The sequence below is a fragment of the Ornithorhynchus anatinus genome, chromosome 2 (genome assembly GCF_004115215.2).
Source record: "Ornithorhynchus anatinus isolate Pmale09 chromosome 2, mOrnAna1.pri.v4, whole genome shotgun sequence".
Taxonomy (NCBI): domain Eukaryota; kingdom Metazoa; phylum Chordata; class Mammalia; order Monotremata; family Ornithorhynchidae; genus Ornithorhynchus; species Ornithorhynchus anatinus.
Genome location: NC_041729.1, coordinates 76,646,757 through 76,666,325, shown reverse-complemented (window position 1 = coordinate 76,666,325; position 19,569 = coordinate 76,646,757). Strand labels below are relative to the sequence as shown.

The window sequence follows — 19,569 nt, the reverse complement described above, 5'->3', positions numbered from 1 at the left end:
TAGTTGCTAAACTTGACCTATAAAGTCAATTTCACCTTGACTTCCCAGGAGCATTTTGAGGTCACAGCAGAAATAAATAATCTCAGGAAAAAAAGCCAATGGGAACATAATGACAGGAGATGAGTAGGGAAAGTTGGGTTTTTTTTTTTGTTTGTTTTTGTTTTTGGCTTTTTTTTTATGCTGCTGCTGTGTCCCAAATGGTAGTCCTTGTCTTATACGGTCGAGTCGTCTCCGACCAATAGTGATGCCATGGACAGATCTCTCCCAGAACGCCCCAACTCTCTCTGAGCAGCAGAGAAGCAGCGTGGCTCATTGGAAAGAGCACGGGCTTTGGAGTCAGGGCTCATGAGTTCAAATCCCAGCTCTGCCACTTGTCAGCTGTGTGACTGTGGGCAAGTCACTTAACTTCTCTGTGCCTCAGTTCCCTCATCTGTAAAATGGGGATTAAAACTGTGAGCCCCATGTGGGACAACCTGATTCCCCTGTGTCTACCCCAGCGCTTAGAACAGTGCTCGGCACATAGTAAGCGCTTAACAAACACCAACATTATTATTATTATTATCTCTGCAGTCGTTCTGGTAGTGTATCCATAGTTTCCTTGATAAAAATTTGGAAGTGCCTTTGCCACTTGTCTGCTGTGTGACCTTGGGCAGTCACATAACCTCTCTGTGCCTGTTACCCCATCTGTAATTGGGGATTAATACTGTGAGCCCCATGTGGGACAACCCAATTACCTCCTATCTACCCAGAACAGTGCTTGGTACATAGTAAGTGCTTAACAAATACAACCACCACCACCACCATCATCATCATACTTTATTCTGCTGCTCTCTTAAAATAAAATTCAGTCCACTACTCCCCACTCCTCAAAAACCTCCAGAGGCTGCTCATCCACATCAAACAAATGCCTCATAATTGGCTTTAATGCCCCCTTTCATTCATATTTATTGAGCTTACTGATTGTAGAGCACTGTACTAAACACTTGGAAAGTACAGTTCTGCAGTAAGTAAAGAGACAGTCCCTGCCCCACAGGGCTTACAGTCTAGAAGGAGGGGAGGCAGACATCAAAACAAGTAAACCAGCATCAATATAAATAGAATAATAGATATATGCACATCAAAACAAGTAAACAGGCATCAATATAAATAGAATTGTAGATAGATACATAAGTGCAGTAGGGTGGGGAAGGGGGGAAGAGCAAAGGGAGTTAGTCGATGACCTGAGGGGAGCTGAGGAGAGAAAAGGGAGCTTAGTCTGGGAAGGCCTCTTGGAAGAGGTGCACCTTCAAAGCTTGTTTCACTGTGGTGATGTCAACTACAGCAGTTGATTCAACCCTTTTTAGCTAATTAAAAACATCTCTTCAGGTCTGTCCATTTTTAATTTTCCTGCTTGATAAGCGCCTCATTAGGGTCATGGTATAGGCATAGCTAATAGGGTTCTGCTTTGATTAATGACCAATAAAAAAAGTAAACTTTTTTTTTATATATATATATATAAAACCAGAATGTCAGGGTTTCTCTTAAACACATACTTACAACTCCCTCGATCATTAAAAGTTAGACTTAAATTTAGTATTTTTCAGCCAGAGACTAGAATCCTATATATACCAAACCAAATAAAATATCATTCATAAATTCAAGAGTTTGTATTGCTCATGGGACCTTATTGTATCAAGTCCACTTAATCTTAGCACTGACAATCACTGCTTTCCTTTATTATACAACTGCTGAGTTACTATAGCTTTTGAAAGATTAGTATACCTGATATTGCTGAAAGTAAGTTCCAAGCATTTGCCAGAAAAATGTAGATTGGAAAAAAAATTGGCAATGCATATATTGACTAGATTATTAATAGTTCCTGTTTGCTTTTATGTATGCCTCTAGTCTGTTTGGAAGATGTTTATAGGACTCTTTGAAGTGTGTGGAAAGCTTTACAATATGTAACTACCGAAAAAACTGGACATTTTTCTGTCCAGCTTTTGTTTTTTTAAGCCCTACTAGACTTGTTCTGTCTTTTCCGGTAAATCACTATTTACCATAGGGGTTGGGATGAACCTTTAGATATTAAATAGAGCTTAGTACGATGGTCTGCACAAAGTGCTAAATAAGTGCTATAGATGAACAAAAGACTTCAAACCATAAATATGAACATTTCTCTTTTTCTCTGACTTCTGAGCACACCATTACGTCCCTTTCTATCTCCCAACCTTTTGCCTCTTGCTACTAACGACTTGCAGCTTCATCTGTTCCTATTCCCATCTACTGGATATTTTAAGACATGGATGGGGATAGAAAAATTTTTTGCAGCAATTTGGACTCACCCCATCTCCCTCCAAAACGTAGAAAGTGGCTGTGGTCCTTCAAGCAAATCGACTAATTTTGGGAGAAGGAACTTTAAATCATCATCACCTCCGAGTCCTACCAAAAATAGGGAAATGGGAAGGTCTATGCATGGGTGGTGTCAGAAGAGCAAGGAGCATTCTCTAGCAGAAGTCAAAGCGTTCCACTATAGCAAGTGAGGGGTATCCCTTGCACTGGGACCAGGTAGTGGAGGAATAATAATAATGATAATAATGGTACTTGTAAAGTTCTTACTATGTACCAAGCACTATTTTCTAAGCCCTGAGGTAGATACAAGTTAATAAGTTTGGATATAGACCCTGTCCCACATGGGGCTCACACTATTAATCCCCATTTTACAGATGAGGTAACTGAGGCACAGAGAAGTGAATTGACTTGCCCAGTGTCACATTCTAGATGTGATGGAGCTGGGATTAATAATAATAATGATAGTATTTAAGAGCTTACTATGTGCAAAGCACTGTTCTAAGTGCTGGGGGGGATACAAGGTGATCAGGTTGTCCCACTTGGGGCTCACAGTTTTAATCCCTATTTTACAGATGAAGTAACTGAGGCACAGGGAAGTTAAGCAACTTGCCCAAAGTCACACAGCTGGCAAGCAGTGGAGCTGGGATCAGAACCCATGACCTCTGACTCCCAAGCCTGGGCTCTTTTCACTGAGCCAAGCTGCTTCTCGATTAGAACTCAGGTCCTTCTGATTCCCCAACCAGTGTTCTATCCACTAAACCATGCTGCTTCAGGGACCATGCACAAGAATTCAGATGCTCCTTTGCTGATGAGTCTTCCCTGTATTATTTTTCATAGCTATAAATATGATCAAAACCACAAATCATTGATTTTCTTTTATGTTTTGTGGTTTTTTGCCTTGTTTTGCTGAAAGCCATCAATGCTTGTCTTTCTGTCCTTTTGTACGGTAGTGAAGTGTTTTTACTATGACAAGTACTCATAATAATGTTGGTATTTGTTAAGCGCTTTCTATGTGCAGAGCACTGTTCTAAGCGCTGGGGGAGATATAGGGTAATCAGGTTGTCCCACGTAAGACTCACAGTCTTCATCCCCATTTAACAGATGAGGTAACTGAGGCACAGAGAAGTGAAGTGATGCCCAAAGTCACACAGCTGACAAGTGGGAGAGCAGGGATTCGAACCCATGACCTCTGACTTAAAAGCCTGGGCTCTTTTCACTGAGCCATGCTGCTTCTCCAGCTCATCTAACTGCTGGGGTCTGTTCAAGTTAATTAGGCTGAACACAGTCCCTGTTCCTACTGGAGATCAGAGGCTAAGTAGGAGGGAGAACACTCAATTGTGTTTATTGAGCGCTTACTGTGTTCAAAGCTGTGTACTAAGTACTGTGTACTAAGCGCTTGGGAGAGTACAATACAGTAGTTTAATAGACCTGTTCCCTGCTCATGACGAGCTTACAGTCTAGAGTTATTTAATTCCCATTTCACAGTTGAGGGAATGGAAGTACAGAGAAGTGAGGTGACTTGCCCAAGGTCACACAGCATGCAATTGACAGCTGGAATTTGGACCTAGGTCCTCTGCTTCCCAAGCCTGTGCTCTTTTTATTAATCCATTCTGCTTCTCGTTCTTGGTGACATTTATTTTGAAATATATAAAGACAGTCATTTTCAGGTTAATCTCAGAGCAGGCTATAGACACCACACAATTTAGAAAGGCATCCTTTTATTTTTACTTCTGTCTACTTTAGACTGCAAACTCTTCATGGACAGGGATTTTATCTACCAGTTGGTTGACTGTACTTTGCCCAAGTACTCTGCACACAGGCAATGCTCAATAAATACCACTGATTGATTAATAAGGACACATATATAAAAAGGTTATCTGGGGATTTCAAACAATCTATAGTCTTGCTGCCTACTTTAAAAATAAAAGTTCAGGACAGGAAAATGGTTAGTGCTCTATCAGTTCTGGACAGGCTTTCTGAAAAACAGGATGGTCTAATGGAAATAGCAGAGGCCTGGGAGTCTGAGGATCTGGGTTCTAATCCCAAACTCTGCCAATTACCTGATGTGTGATCTTGGGCAAGTCAGTTACCTTCTCTATGCCTCAGTTTCCTCATCTGTAAAATGGAGATTCAATTCCTATCCTCCCTCCTACTTAGACTGTGAGACCCATGTGGAACAAGAATTGTATCAGAACTGATTGTAACTACACCAGTGTTTGTAACAGTGTCTGGTATATAGTAAGCTTTTAACAAATACCAGAATTAGTATAATTATCATTGTTAATATTAATAAAACTGGGATGTCCAATGTAAAATTTGACAGGTGGCCACCCCAAAGAGAAAGCAACTGCTGTTATATTTTTCCTCTTTGCCCTGTACTACTTAGAACTTTCTTTAAAGGGGAATGAAAAGTGCAGGAACAACAAAATCAGGTTTTAGGAATCTCTGACTCCTTTTCATCACTTTAACACTGAACGTCTTTAAAAGGGTCATAGAAATGATGAAAATATGGATTTCTCTTGCTCGTGAGCATTGTGGCGTTTTTGTTTTAATATCTATTGTCTACATATGGTCAGAAAAGACTGAGTGGGAATAAAATATCAGTATTTGGGTCTTTCACCCTTTTATTTAATATATAGTCTCAGCATGTAAAATTTTGAAGCCAAGTTATTCCATCTGTGGTGATAACATTAGAATGTATCCACATCTCTTCTTCCCTAGAGAAAATTATGTAGTTGGACAGCTCTGCATAGAGAAGAACACTGTCAGGTGGAATTAATTTAGCATAACTAAGGACTTCTGGATAGAATACCTCCAAGTCTCATACCCACCACCTCTCTCTTACTTGGAAAAAAAAAATCTAACCTCAATCAGTGGTTTGGCAACCAGAGGATCTGTCAAACAATAAGCAACAGAGGTAACATTAGGTGCTTGCCAAGTGGTTTTGTCTTACTTTAGAGATGTTTTTGCAGTGGGGCAGCTGCTAGTCCATGAAAATAAATCTCTTGGTTAAGTGATTGTTTTAATTGGCTTAGTGACTGACTTGACCTCAAGTCACATGAGCAGTACAAAACACACATGAGCCCATCTTCATAAGCTAGTCTGAACATGATTTCATCTGGTGTTTATTTGGCTGTTTCTGTTTTTTGGTTTAAGCCTAAATAAAGTTTTGGTACCCATCTCAGTGTAGACTTTGGGCCAAAATTAGTAAATATTTTAAAATTCCCCTTAGATAGGAATTTTGGTGGGTTTTTTACTAGTAAATTGGTAGATTTAGACCTCATTTCAAAACAATCCACCCATATGGCTTCAGTATATTACATATTCAGGCAAAGGGCGAAAATGCATATATAGAGAGAGCAAGAGTACTTACCCCTCAGGAATATAGCTGTTATGGTAGACAAATCCTACATTACTTCATTGTTTTGGTTGTTTGTGGCAGCAGGTATATCACTGACGGAATAAATAAAACACTGAAGTGGAATTTAGAAACATTCTAAAACCCTCCACTAGATTGCAATGAAATCTACTTGAGGGCCGGGATCAATCAATCGTATTTGAGCACTTGTATGCACAGCACTATACCAAGCCCTAGTGAAAGTACAATATACCAGAGTTGGTAAACACATTGCCTGCCCAAAATGAGTTTAGAGGAAGAGATTGAAGGAGAGATCAGTCTGTCAACCTTATCGTATTCTATTCCCCCAAGCCCTAGGTACAGTGCTTTGCACAGTGTAGGTGCTCGTTAAATACTATTAATTGATTCCTGGCTAACTTTTTCTGTGGGCCTCTGTAAAAGTTGGTGTGAAGAAGGACCTTTCAGTTTTCTGGACAAGCATCGAAAGGTTAGGAAATTGGGAAAAGGGGAAGAACACCTGGGTGACACCTTCAGGAAAAAACATCACCTCATTTTAGGCAACTCACTTTGACCTCGGGAAGCAAAGGGTCTGTGCCCCAACTCTGACATTCTGTGGATCACTGATGGTCGGGAAGGAATGAAGAAGCAGCTTGGCCTAGTGGGAGAGCACAGGCCTGGGAGTCGGAAGGATCTCGGTTCTATTCCCAGCTCCGCCACTTACCTGCTTTCTGACCTTAAATCTCTAAACTTCTCTGTGCCTCGATTACCTCATCTGTAAAATAGAGATTGAGACTGTGAGCCTATGTGGGACAGGGTCTGTGTCCAACCTGATTATCCTGTATCTACCCCAGTGTTTAGTACAGTGTCTGGCACATAGAGCTTAAATATTGAGAGGAAAATTGTTTCTAACTCTCTAGGGGACCCAGGATCCATAGGCTTCTCTACTATCTTGATCTTAATTTGCTCCAAACGAAAATATTTGCAGTTGAGCTAGTCATGTAAGCCTGTCGATTAGACTGTAAGCCCGTCAAAGGGCAGGGACTGTCTCTGTTACCGATTTATACATTCCAAGTGCTTAGTACAGTGTTGTACACATAGTAAGCGCTCAATAAATACTATTGAGTGAATGAATGAGGACTGTTTGGTTTTGTGTTTTGTTTTTAACCCCCAACTAATCTCTCTCTTTCTCCTCCCCCTCCCCCACCTCCTCCTGCAGGTTCTCCAAAAGAATGGCCAAATAGCCAACCTTAATGGGCTACAAGAAGAACAAGTAGAACTCTGCCCTCAGGTAGTAGAACCGACTGGACAGCCGGAAAACGCCACCATCACCACAGATGGTGAGTTAACCTTTCCAAAGATTTGGGCAAACTTCCAAAGGCTCAAGTGCTGATGCACCTGAGAATAACGTAGGAGAGGAACAGGGAAAATCATGTGCTCACACACATCATCTGGCAGCTAGAGATGCCAAAAGCAAAACGAAGAATTTTACTGATCCAACAAACGTTTTTGCAATCCTCTCTATGCTTCGACTCCAGAGTGACACTACCATGTATCATGCTTCCACATAACGCTAAGGTTTAGCTCTCTCCTATCTCAACTCTCCTTATCTGGTATGGAATGCTGAAGTTTTGTTGGCCTCTGGCCAACGGCGTGGCTCGGATTTTCAGTGAATGTGAATTCCTGTTAGAAACACACAGCAATGGGTACTTTCTTACAGTTAATACATCTTTCCTTAAGGATAAATCTGCTGCACTTGCACAATTTTTCTGGCAGTTCAAATTTCAAGATAAAAGCATCTTTCCATTTCTCTGAACATACATTACTCTACATATTATTGTAGTAGCTAAAAATCTGAGGACGATGTGTCTCTGGGGATGGGTAATTGGATATTGAGCTTTTCACCAGGAACTTGCTAGTTTTGAATTCACTCCACATTATGGTGACTAAAAGTTGCTTGTCTTTTGAAGGCTAAGTGGAAAACAGTCTGAATGCAGAATGTTTTGAACAGGAATGATTTATACCTGAAAATTGAAACTTCGCGATCTATTCTCACCAAACAGAGCTGAGGAGCTGAAAGTGTGTACCCTCTGGGCCATCTTTCTATGTTCAACAGTGGTTTGCCTGTGACAGGGTCAAGTAATAATAATTGTAGGGAAATTTTGCTATATTTTTTTTCCAAACCACAGTGTATTTGTTCTGGTAAAAGACTGGAGGCTTATAGTTTTATCAGTTCAGCTTGTTTTATTGAGGTAAAATTTGAGCTGCTACTCCTTTCTTATAACTGGTCTTTTGGTAAACTGCCAGGCAGTGGGGTGAGTTCAATGCATAGTTTAAAAGCTGTTAACTTTCAAAAATGATTTGATCTTACGGGGCCTTTTAAGGTATAGTTACACAACCTTAAAAGGAAATGTTTTTTTTTCCCCTTTCAAAATGTAGTGGCAGTTGCAGAGTTTAGAGTTAATGCTATGAAAGTAAATAGCTGGACTGGAAGAGACACTTAATTCTGATATAAGGGGCCTGTTTCTCATCTTGCTCAATCCCCGCAGTGCTGATTCAAGCATGGAGCTCCTTTTGAAGTCAGTAGGAACTGCGGGTTTCACAAGGACGCAGTGTAAAGTGAGAAATACACATAGTCATCTGTGCCTAGGCACTGCTAGAGCACACATGGCAGCGTCTGTCAGCATTTGACATATTCAAATGGTTAGTATGGCAGCGGCTCCACCTATGGCTTCCCTTCCCCGAGTTAGGCTACTGTCTCCTACTGTTTCTAATATCTCAAGGGTCTGTTTTAAGGCAAATATAACCCAAGTTTCTACATAGGAAACACATTCCCATGAAAACCTTCACAGAGGTTTGCCTCTGCCTTTTTTTCTTCAGTTCCTATTTTGGGGGAGACTTGAAACGTGGGCAGATCCTGTGCCTGGCTGTTCTGATGTAGCGCTGTCAATCCTGCGTTGCTACTATGACCCCTAACTGGGGATCCCTAAACTTTTGTTTCTGAATCTGTGTGGCTTAGTGGAAAGAGCACGGGCTTGGGAGTCAGAAGTCATGGGTTCTAATCCCAGCTCCGCCACTTATCAGCCGTGTGACTTTGGACAAGTCACTTAACTTCTCTGTGCCTCAGTTACCTCATCTGGAAAATAGGGTTTAAGATTGACAACCTGATTGCCTTGTATCTCCCCCAACACTTAGAACAGTGCTTGGCACACAGTAAGTGATTAACAAAGACCATCATCATCATTATTAAAGGCCCCCACCCTGCCCAAGCAGGAGGGGTAACCCCTTGTTTCTGGGTCCTGGAACCTCACAAATAGGGAATAGAAGTTGGAGTTTCCTTCCTGGCTTAAAGCTTGGGAAATGCATCAGAAGGTTTTTTGCAGATCAAATCACTGCAGCATGGTCTAGTGGAAAGATCGTGGGCTTTGGGCACTTGGGCAAGTCACTTTACTGTGCCTGTTACCTCATCTGTAAAATGGGGATTAAGCTTGTGAGTCCTATGTGGGACAGGGACTGTGTCTAACCTATCTTGTATTTATCCCAGTGCTTAATACAGTGCCTGGCACCTAGTAAGCACTTAACAAATACCATTAAAAAAAGAGAGCAAGCCAGAAGATATTAGCTCCTTGGTATTTTGTGAAACTGAGTCTTCTGTTCCATAAGTTTCCCTAATAACTATGGGCAGTAGAGGGCTTTTTCTGTAAAGTCAAGCTTAAAGCAGCATCCAGGACATTCTCCAGCATGGCCTTATGAAAGATTATTTTCTCTCTGCAGCCTCTCATGTTAAACTGACATAGAAGGAACAGCTCCTGGGGGCAGGAAGCTAGAGAAGAATGCAGTTTGCAAAAGTGCAGAGCCATCTGCTTCCCACCCAACCCCTCACCCCCAACCTCTGGCTTTAGCCTGCGGCAAACTCCCAGCCACAAAGTGCTCCTACACACTAAACACCCCTGTCCTAGTATCTCCCATTCACCTCTCTACCACAGGTAAATAGCATTAAGGCTGATTTCTTTTTCAGGTACCTTTTCCAGGGATCTACTAGATTGGAGAACCATTTTTAAAACGTAAACCCAATTTTGCTCCCAAATTTCAGAAAGAAAAAATAAAACCCAGTAAGCTTTTTGCTGATTATCCCCCCCCCCCCCCCCATATCCCCATCTGCCAGTCATAAAATTCATTTTGGCCAACTGGAGGCATACTATGTTGGGTTTTTTTGGTTGTTTTTGGTTGTTTTTGCTGTCCTATGTTCCTTTAGATGCCTGTTTCATTAGATGCCTGAAGAGATAGCACAGTGGTTACTTAATTCTTGAAGACCAGGTTTTGTCCCTGTGAAAAAACTCCTGGAATTTTTCCCCTCAGGTTTCTTCAGAGTGAAGGTAAGGACATACAGACAAAGAGAGGGAAGGTGCTCCATTCTCCTCAGTTTGTCTTTTTCTTCCAGAGGCATGAAGAAGAGTTGGAAACTTTTTTTCTCCCCCAAACTATCCCCTTCCTAACTGCTTAAGGTTCCAACAACTGGCTCTCTCTTTTCCCTGTAATAATAATAATGTTGGTATTTGTTAAGCGCTTACTATGTGCAGAGCACTGTTCTAAGCGCTGGGGTAGATACAGGGTCATCAGGTTGTCCCACGTGAGGCTCACAGTCTTAATCCCCATTTTATAGATGAGGTAACTGAGGCACAGAGAAGTTAGTTCTCTTCAACATTGTCAGGTGACCTGGAGTCACTGATGGAAGGTGGAGGGCTCAGTACTTCAGTCCATGGACTATTTCCTGCTCTGCATTGGGGAAGAGGGAGACACTACATTATCCTCCCTCACTTAACCAAAGAGAGAGTTTTCCTTTGCAGCAGGATGATCATCAACATTTTTACTGGGTGTTTACTGTGGAATTCAAGATCTATTTCTTATGCTTTTCTTTTACTACCTATATCAAAACTAATCTTAATCCATCAACATGGAACAAATTCCAATTTCCTTTAGCATTAGTAAGAAGGTCTTCACACCAACTGTTTGGTGTGTTTGCCCAAGTGACTTGAGTTAGTTGAACGAGAACCTTGTCCCCGTCACCCCCCACTCAAGAAGGGAATAACTTGGAAACATTATTCAAGATTTCAGGAAAGAATGTACTTTTAAATTTTGGCAGATAAGATATGACTCAGATTATTCAGCCCAAAGCATTTATGTACACATTTAGGAATTATATTAATGTATGCCTCCCCCTCTAGACTTTAAGCTCACTGTGGACAGGGAACATGTCTACCATCTCTACTGTAACATGCTCTCCAAAGTGCCTAGTTCAATGCTCTGTGCTCAGGAAAATGCCACTGATAATTATTCTGACAATATCAATATCTGTATCAATAAACACAGATCTGGTACAGAGCCCCTCAGTTTGCCTGATTTAACCCAAAGGTGGAAAATTTACCCTTTGTTAGAAATCTATTCAAAGGTGGCATTAACTAAATGTGGTTCAGAAGAAGGAGGTAAAAAATCGTAAAGAATTTCTTGGGTGCATCTTTGTCACTCAACAAAGAATTAAGTAAAGTGGTTACAACCTCTTCTTCTACTTCCCCAGTTTTTCAAGCATACCATGACTAAGAACACAGGAACTCACTAGGAGCAAAGGCTGTCATGTACACTGGGGAAGAGGACAAGTTGACTATAATCCAGAAAACTCAGCAAAGGGTTCTAAAGTTGGAAATACAAAAGCAGTCTTTCAATGATTCCCCAGTGAGGGGCCACCTGCCTGTTCTAAAGCTTATCTTCTACTATTGTGAAGAAAAGTTTTGCAGCATCTAGTGACTACATTATTTTACTTTTTTTCCCCCAAATATTTATTTAAGCCTTTAGCTAAAAATTTAAGACATTCTAGAAGGAAAGGAGAACAAGAACAATGTATATTTTCAAAGTACTGGGCAGTTATCACTTCATCTCAATTCCCTTCCAAACTCCTCAGGCAAGTTATTTACACCTGCTGCCCCAACTTCCTCTCCTCATACTCTCTCCTTGACACTCCTCCCCACCCCCAATCTGGTTCTGGCCCCTTCATTCCACAGAATCCACCTTCTCTAAGGTCACCAATGCCCTCCTTCTTGCCAAATCCAATGACCTCTACTCCATTCTAATCCTTCTCAACTTCTCAAATGACTTTGACATTATAGACCTAGACGTTTTTCTTAACTCTATCCAACCTTGGCTTCATTCATTCAATAGTATTTATTGAGCACTTACTATGTGCAGGGCACTGTATTAAGCACTTGGAATGTACAATTCAACAACAGAGAGAGACAATCCCTGCCCAATGACAGGCTTACAGTCTAATCGGGGAGACAGACAAAAACAATAGCAATAAATAGAATGAAGGGGATGTACATCTCATTAACAAAATAAATTTGCTTCGCTGACAAGTCCTCTCCTGGCTCTCCTCCTATATCTCAGGCTGCCCTTTCACAGTCTCTTCCTGCCCCACTCCCGACCTGAACTTCAGTTCAGATCTATCCTGTCCTCAGAAACCTCCAATAATTTACTATTATGGTATTTAAATGCTTACTATGTGTTAAGGACTGTTCTAAACTCTGGGGTAGATAGAAACCTATCAGGTTGGACTCCGGCCTTGTCCCATGTGGAGCTCACAGCATTAATCCCCATTTTACAGGTGAGGTACCTGAAGCACAGAGAAGTTGTGGCTTGCCCAAGGTCACACAGCCGACAAGTGGCAGAGCAGCGATTAGAACCCATGTCCTGACTCCTAGGCCCGAGCTTTATCCAGTAGCCCATGCAGCTTCCACCTCAAACAGAAACTTTCTTACCATCAACTTTAAGGCTCTCCATCAGCTCTTTATCCTCCTCCTACCCTTCCTTGCTGATCTACTGCAATCCAACCACTTAATTCACTCTAACAATCCCATACAGACTACCCTAATCTAGAGTGTCTTCATATCAATCCCCGTGCCCCCTCTTTCTGGCCTGAACACCCTCCCCCTTTATACTCAACAGTTAACCTTTCTCCCCATCTTCAAAATCCTGCTAAAATCACTCCCCCTCACTCATTTCCTCCTGTTTGCCAACACCATTTGATCTGTACCCCTTAAGCACTTTATTCACCCCCATCCTCAGCTCCAAGGAAGTTTAATACATTTTCCTTCTCTGTAACTTAATTTAATGTCTGTCTCCACCTTTAGACTCCTAGCTCCTTATGAACAGGGATTGTGTCTACAAACTACTGTACTCTCAAAAGTTTAGAGTGCTCATTAAATACTATTCATTCATTCATTCAATAGTATTTATTGAGCGCTTACTATGTACAGAGCACTGTACTAAGCGCTTGGGATGAACAAGTCGGCAACAGATAGAGACAGTCCCTGCAGTTTGACGGGCTTACAGTCTAATCGGGGGAGACGGACAGACAAGAAAAATGGCAATAAATAGAGTCAAGGGGAAGAACATCTCGTAAAAACAATGGCAACTAAATAGAATCAAGGCGATGTACAATTCATTAACAAAATAAATAGGGTAACGAAAATATATACAGTTGAGCGGACAAGTACAGTGCTGTGGGGATGGGAAGGGAGAGGTGGAGGAGCAGAGGGAAAAGGGGAAAATGAGGCTTTAGCTGCGGAGACGTAAAGGGGGGATGGCAGAGGGAGTAGAGGGGGAAGAGGAGGTCAGTCTGGGAAGGCCTCTTGGAGGAGGTGATTTTTAAATAAGGTTTTGAAGAGGGAAAGAGAATCAGTTTGGCGGAGGTGAGGAGGGAGGGCGTTCCAGGACCGCGGGAGGACGTGACCCAGGGGTCGACGGCGGGATAGGCGAGACCGAGGGACGGCGAGGAGGTGGGCGGCGGAGGAGCGGAGCGTGCGGGGTGGGCGGTAGAAAGAGAGAAGGGAGGAGAGGTAGGAAGGGGCAAGGTGATGGAGAGCCTTGAAGCCTAGAGTGAGGAGTTTTTGTTTGGAGCGGAGGTCGATAGGCAACCACTGGAGTTGTTTAAGAAGGGGAGTGACGTGCCCAGATCGTTTCTGTAGGAAGATGAGCCGGGCAGCGGAGTGAAGAATAGACCGGAGCGGGGCGAGAGAGGAGGAAGGGAGGTGAGAGAGAAGGCTGACACAGTAGTCTAGCCGGGATATAACGAGAGCCCGTAATAGTAAGGTAGCCGTTTGGGTGGAGAGGAAAGGGCGGATCTTGGCGATATTGTAGAGGTGAAACCGGCAGGTCTCGGTAACGGATAGGATGTGTGGGGTGAACGAGAGGGACGAGTCAAGGATGACACCGAGATTGCGGGCCCGAGAGACGGGAAGGATGGTCGTGCCATCCACGGTGATAGGGAAGTCTGGGAGAGGACCGGGTTTGGGAGGGAAGATGAGGAGCTCAGTCTTGCTCATGTTGAGTTTTAGGTGGCGGGCCGACATCCAGGTGGAGACGTCCCGGAGGCGGGAGGAGATGCGAGCCTGAAGGGAGGGGGAGAGGACAGGGGCGGAGATGTAGATCTGCGTGTCATCTGCGTAGAGATGGTAGTCAAAGCCGTGAGAGCGGATGAGTTCACCGAGGGAGTGAGTGTAAATGGAGAACAGAAGAGGGCCAAGAACTGACCCTTGAGGAACTCCAACAGTTAAAGGATGGGAGGGGGAGGAGGCTCCAGCGTAGGAGACCGAGAATGATCGGCCAGAGAGGTAAGAGGAGAACCAGGAGAGGACAGAGTCCGTGAAGCCAAGGTGAGATAAGGTATGGAGGAGGAGGTGATGTCGACAGTGTCAAAGGCAGCAGAGAGGTCAAGGAATACTATAATAATACCAATACTATTAATTGGTATTATTAATACTATTAATTCTCTTACTGTATATCTTATTTTCAATATACTTAAGTCCTCATTTTAACTCTTCAATCAAATTGATAAAGTATGGGGTAACCTTTCTACTGGATCAGTTAAGATATTATTACTCGGAATATTTTTGATATGTAATGTTCCCTGCTCCTACAACTTAGTGTGAGTTCAATAGAGGCACAAAATGCATCCTCATGCTGTTTCCTGGCAGCTTTGATTATTGATAAAATGGTTTATGAAAGCCACCATTCCTTTGGGATCTTTTTTTTCTTTTTAATGGACTGGCAATAAAATCCCAGGTCCTCTATTTTTGTCAAAATAGCTATTTAAGACCTTCTCAAGTGTGGGGGGAAAACCCCCCAAAATATTGCTGCAAGATGAGCCCAGCACTATGTGCATTGGGTCAGGTTACATGACAGAGAATCTGTTTTTTAGTTGGAGGAGATTTCTGAAGTTTAATTTTAACCATTCTGTGTGGATGCAGCAGACGTCTCCCACTGTCCTTTGTTCGGTTTGGCTAATGTTCTTAGACTGAAGTGGACATGTCTTAATTATTATATTTGAGAAGCTGTTCCACGGCTCCTTAATATCTTCCTTTGATAGCATTAAATGACGTCAAACTTCGTTCCTGATCTCTTATGTTCTTTTTCTGCTTTTAATAATTTTGAGGGCAATTTAGCATTTTCATGCAGATCAACATTTATGTGTGGAAATTTTTATTTATATTTTCTAGTGTGTACTAGAATATCTTGAAAAATCTATCCACTAAAGCCCCTGAATAATTATATCCACTGAAAGCTGCAAAGTAGTGATTCACCTCCTGGGTAATGAAGCACTGTGGAAGGGCTTAAACAAGAACTCCCCTTTTCTTTTATTGTAGCTTGGACTTAAAAAGCTGGATACTCTTCAATACACTGTGTTTGACTGGAGTTCACCATTGGTTGTCCAGGTGTTGCTTGGAAACGAGCAATCAGACACTACCCTCTGTGTGCAACTAAGTGAGAAATGCTGTCAATTATGACTTGTAGTTAGACAAAGAATGGAGAGGGAGGCTTTTTTGTGTTGGGTGAAGTACAGATCAGCTTTCAGTTGTTTCATATGACTCTTTTTCTCAAGCTGTATCCTGTTTTGTAGTTTTGAAAATGGGGGGAAAAATGGGCCTTGAACTTTAGAAAACTTTTAAGCAATTTCTGGGAACTGATTTTAATTCATTCCCTCGGTCATCTGCTACAATGTTTTTAGTAATACTGCTATGATATCACTTATGTCACTGACAAATCTCTGGTATAAATTCTTCCTTGATTTTATCTCTTAAAGAAATACAGCTTCTCCCAAGAACAAACGTGGCCTCACTTTTAAAGGCGGTCTGTTTTGAAACTTTGGAAAATTGATCCGCTTATCCTTATTTAAACTTAATGGTAGAATTATTTTGACTAAGCAAACTCCAGTGAAGGGAAATTTTTAAAAATACACCTACTTCTGCCAGAAGGCATCTAAAAGTAATCCTCAAGTTCCCATTATCCCAAATCTCATTCCCTAAACCGCAACCAGGCTTTGCTATCTTAAAGGTTATGGATCACCCACTAATATCTCTTCATTTTCCTCAGGGCTGCAGTAGTTTTGAAATACTGAAAGTGAAGTCATATCTTGAAAAAGGCTAACAAGTCAAATGTGGGACTGGCAGAGCAGAAAGAACCCAGTGGCTCCAGAAAATGCTGCTGTTCTTTAAATTTCCCTGGGCTATGAACACTTCCTCTTGTATCAGTTGTATTCAACTGCGACGAAGAAGTAGAAAAGGAATAAGAAAGTTTCTCATAATAATAATAATAATGTTGGTATTTGTTAAGCGCTTACTATGTGCCGAGCACTGTTCTAAGCGCTGGGGTAGACATAGGGGAATCAGGTTGTCCCACGTGGGGCTCACAGTCTTAATCCCCATTTTACAGATGAGGGAACTGAGGCCCAGAGAAGTTAAGTGACTTGCCCACAGTCACACAGCCGACAAGTGGCAGAGCTGGGATTCGAACTCATGAGCCCTGACTCCAAAGCCCGTGCTCTTTCCACTGAGCCACGCTGCTTCTCGTGTGACCTAGGGCACCGGTCTGTGGGTCAGAAGACTTGGGTTCTAAAACCGGCTCTGCCATTTACTTGCTGTGTGATCTTGGGCAAAACACCTAACTCTTCTGTACCTCAATTTTCCTTATCTGTGAAATGGAGATTCAAAACCTGTTTCTCCTCCTACTTTTATTGTGAGCTCCATGTGGGGCAGGGACTGTGCCTGATATTATCAATAATAACTACAGTACTAAGTGCTTACTATTGCCAAGCACTGTTCTAAGTGCTGGGGTAGATACAGGTTCATCAGGTTGAACACAGTCCCTGTCCCACATGGGGCTCACATTCTGAGTAGGAGGGACTTGGATTTAATCCCCATTTTCTAGATGAAGTATTTGAGATACAGAAAAGTTCGGTGACTTGGCCAGGGCACACAGCAGATGTGTGGCAGCCCTGGGATTAGAACCCAGGTCCTCGGACTCCCAGGGTCTTTCCACTAAGCCAAATTGCTTCTATATAATTTGATATGAAAGAATTGAATATCTACTCATATTTGTAAATATTTTAGTCCTAGGTAGCCCCCTCAAGGAACTTTTCCTTATGTATGGAAAATTTTCCTTATACTAGCTTGGAGTGCTTTGGCTAGTTACCAGCTATTCAGGAGGGTTTCACATACCATGACACTCAACAACCCATAAAAAGTCTGGTAACAATGCCTTATCACAAAGGTAATTTATCTAATGATAAAAGTAAGATAAAACTCTCATAGCAGGATTTGGAGAATCTTGCATATGAAAAGAATGATTAATTAAAAGTTCAATCAACCAGTCCTATTAACTGTCAGTTTGGGCCCGAAGAGTTCCAGGTGTTAGAAATCCTAAAATAAGCCAAGTTTTTGTTTCTGATTCTAAACATTCTCCTATAATCCCAACATCCAATAGCAATTTGCTACGGCATGCAAATGAATAAGTGAAATGCTGATATCCACTAACAATATAGTGATTTTGATTTTCATACAAAGTAGCTATGCTTTGTGTTAAAAAAAATATATATATATATATATAAAATGTATTTGGTATAGTGTACTTTTTGATCTGTTATTTTTTGCTTATGACTTGGTAATCATGGGTTTTCTTCCCTATGTTTTTTTTAACATTCCATGAGGTATCCCAAATCAATGATTTAGAACTAAGTTTGAAAATTTTACTAATCTGGTGAAACTACGTGATCAGATTAAAACTGGTGATAATTACTAAAGATTTACTGTGTGAATACATAGTACCGTAGCATTGCTGGGAAGAAATAAGCATAAAATAATATGCAGTAGTGTTGAGACAGCATGCAGTCCAGTATCTTTTGAGAGAAATAGCTTGGCCTAGTGGATAAAGCATGGGCCTGGGAGTCAGAAGGACCTGTTCCAATCCCAGCTCTGCCACTTGTCTGCAATGTCCTTGGGCAAGTCACTTCACTTCTGTGCCTCAGTTACCTCATCTGTAAAATGTAGATTAAGACTATATCCAACCTGATTATCTAATATCTACCCCAGTGCTTAGTAAAGTGTCTGGCACATGGTAAGTGCTTAGGAAATACCATAAAGAAATACTGATTTGTAGACTTGGTTCTGAATGGAGGAAAGAGAAGAATCATTGTGACAGGAAACAAAGATTTACCTGTTTTTCCCCCTCACGTCTGTAGTGGGAACGATGATCCTGGTTGCCCCATACCCCAAATGGAGATTTAAGATGAGACTATTTTCACTTTGGGAGAATTGAAATGGAGAATCAGGCCCACCATAGTCCTGACAGATTGAACAGAGCCCACTGCTACTTTGACAAGACTCAACCTCCTGTACACCTCTCATCTTTGAGAAAAGGGTAGGATCTAGTTAGGACTCCTCGATGCCTTTATATCTGTGTAGGGTGAAGAAAATGGCTTTACCTTCACAGCTCAAATTCTGGGGTTTGGGGAAATCACTTCCATTGCCCCGAAAATGTTGAGTTTTGTAAACTAGGCTTTCCAATGATATTTTAAGTCTTAAGTCTTTTTCCAAGAGTTGAAAAATTGTTTGACCAATTTCTGAGGAGTCAAATGTACCCTGTGTATGTGGTGGAGGCGCTGGCGGGGGGGACCTGGGGCAGCAACCTAATACTCTTTCTTGCTAATGCCCCAAATTACACATAGGGTATAGAAATAGATTTTCAAAGAAAATCTATACAAATTAGTGTATTCTTAAACACTAAATTTGGAATCAGAACCACATCTTGCTCTCCTGGCCTAAAGGGAAACAAGAAAATGAGTTTTGAGCTTCAAAGCCTAAGAAATACCAGGGAAAAGTAGATCATGCCTATCTTGTGGGCAGGGGTCATGTCTACCAAGTCTATATTGTACTTTCCCAAACGCTTAGTACAGTGATCTGCACACAGTAAGCATTCAATTAAAACCACTGATTGACTGAAAAAATTGAACTTTTTTTTTTTTTGAAGAATGCCCTGTTAGTGGGGAAAGCTTATTTTTTTTCCTTGAAAACAATTATTTTTTCCTTTAATTTTGAAAATGTGAAAAGTAGATGTTAACCATTTTGCTATCTCTAGAAATAAGGTGGCCTCTGACTTTGTGGATATCAGACAAGGAGGTGATCATGATGTCACGTTACACCAAGCATGCAGCTTACTGTGATGCTCTCATAAACCCTGTTTTGTGTCACTGTGTTAGGGGCCTTCAACCTGTTACCCTTGGGGAAGAAGTTTTTTTTTATTTTTTTGGCTTTCCCACTCGTTTTGCTCCAGAGCCTCTGTGTTTGTCCCTTTCAGGTCCTTTCGAATATGGGCACTGTTTCTGAGCTGTGGAATTCAGCGGCAGACGCCAAAGTGGAAGGCTGCTGGATGCTGAAAAGAAAAATATGAACTATAGGGCACTGAATGTCTTTATCCATATCAGATAAAGATGGACCAGCTGAAAACTGGACTGGCTAGAAAATACTTATAATGAGTAATTTAGCTGGGATAAGAAGGATCAA

At 41.7% G+C, this 19,569-nt stretch overlaps 1 protein-coding gene across 2 annotated transcripts in view; it reads left to right on the top strand.

Moving 5' to 3' along the window:
• Positions 1-19,569, top strand: part of AKAP12 (A-kinase anchoring protein 12) — a 130,047-nt gene that overhangs the window by 69,986 nt on the left and 40,492 nt on the right. For both annotated transcript variants that reach the window (XM_029048158.1, XM_007660336.4), the window contains exon 2: positions 6,903-7,023. In XM_029048158.1, the coding sequence (XP_028903991.1) occupies positions 6,903-7,023 (121 nt within the window). The remainder of the gene's footprint in view (positions 1-6,902; positions 7,024-19,569) is intronic.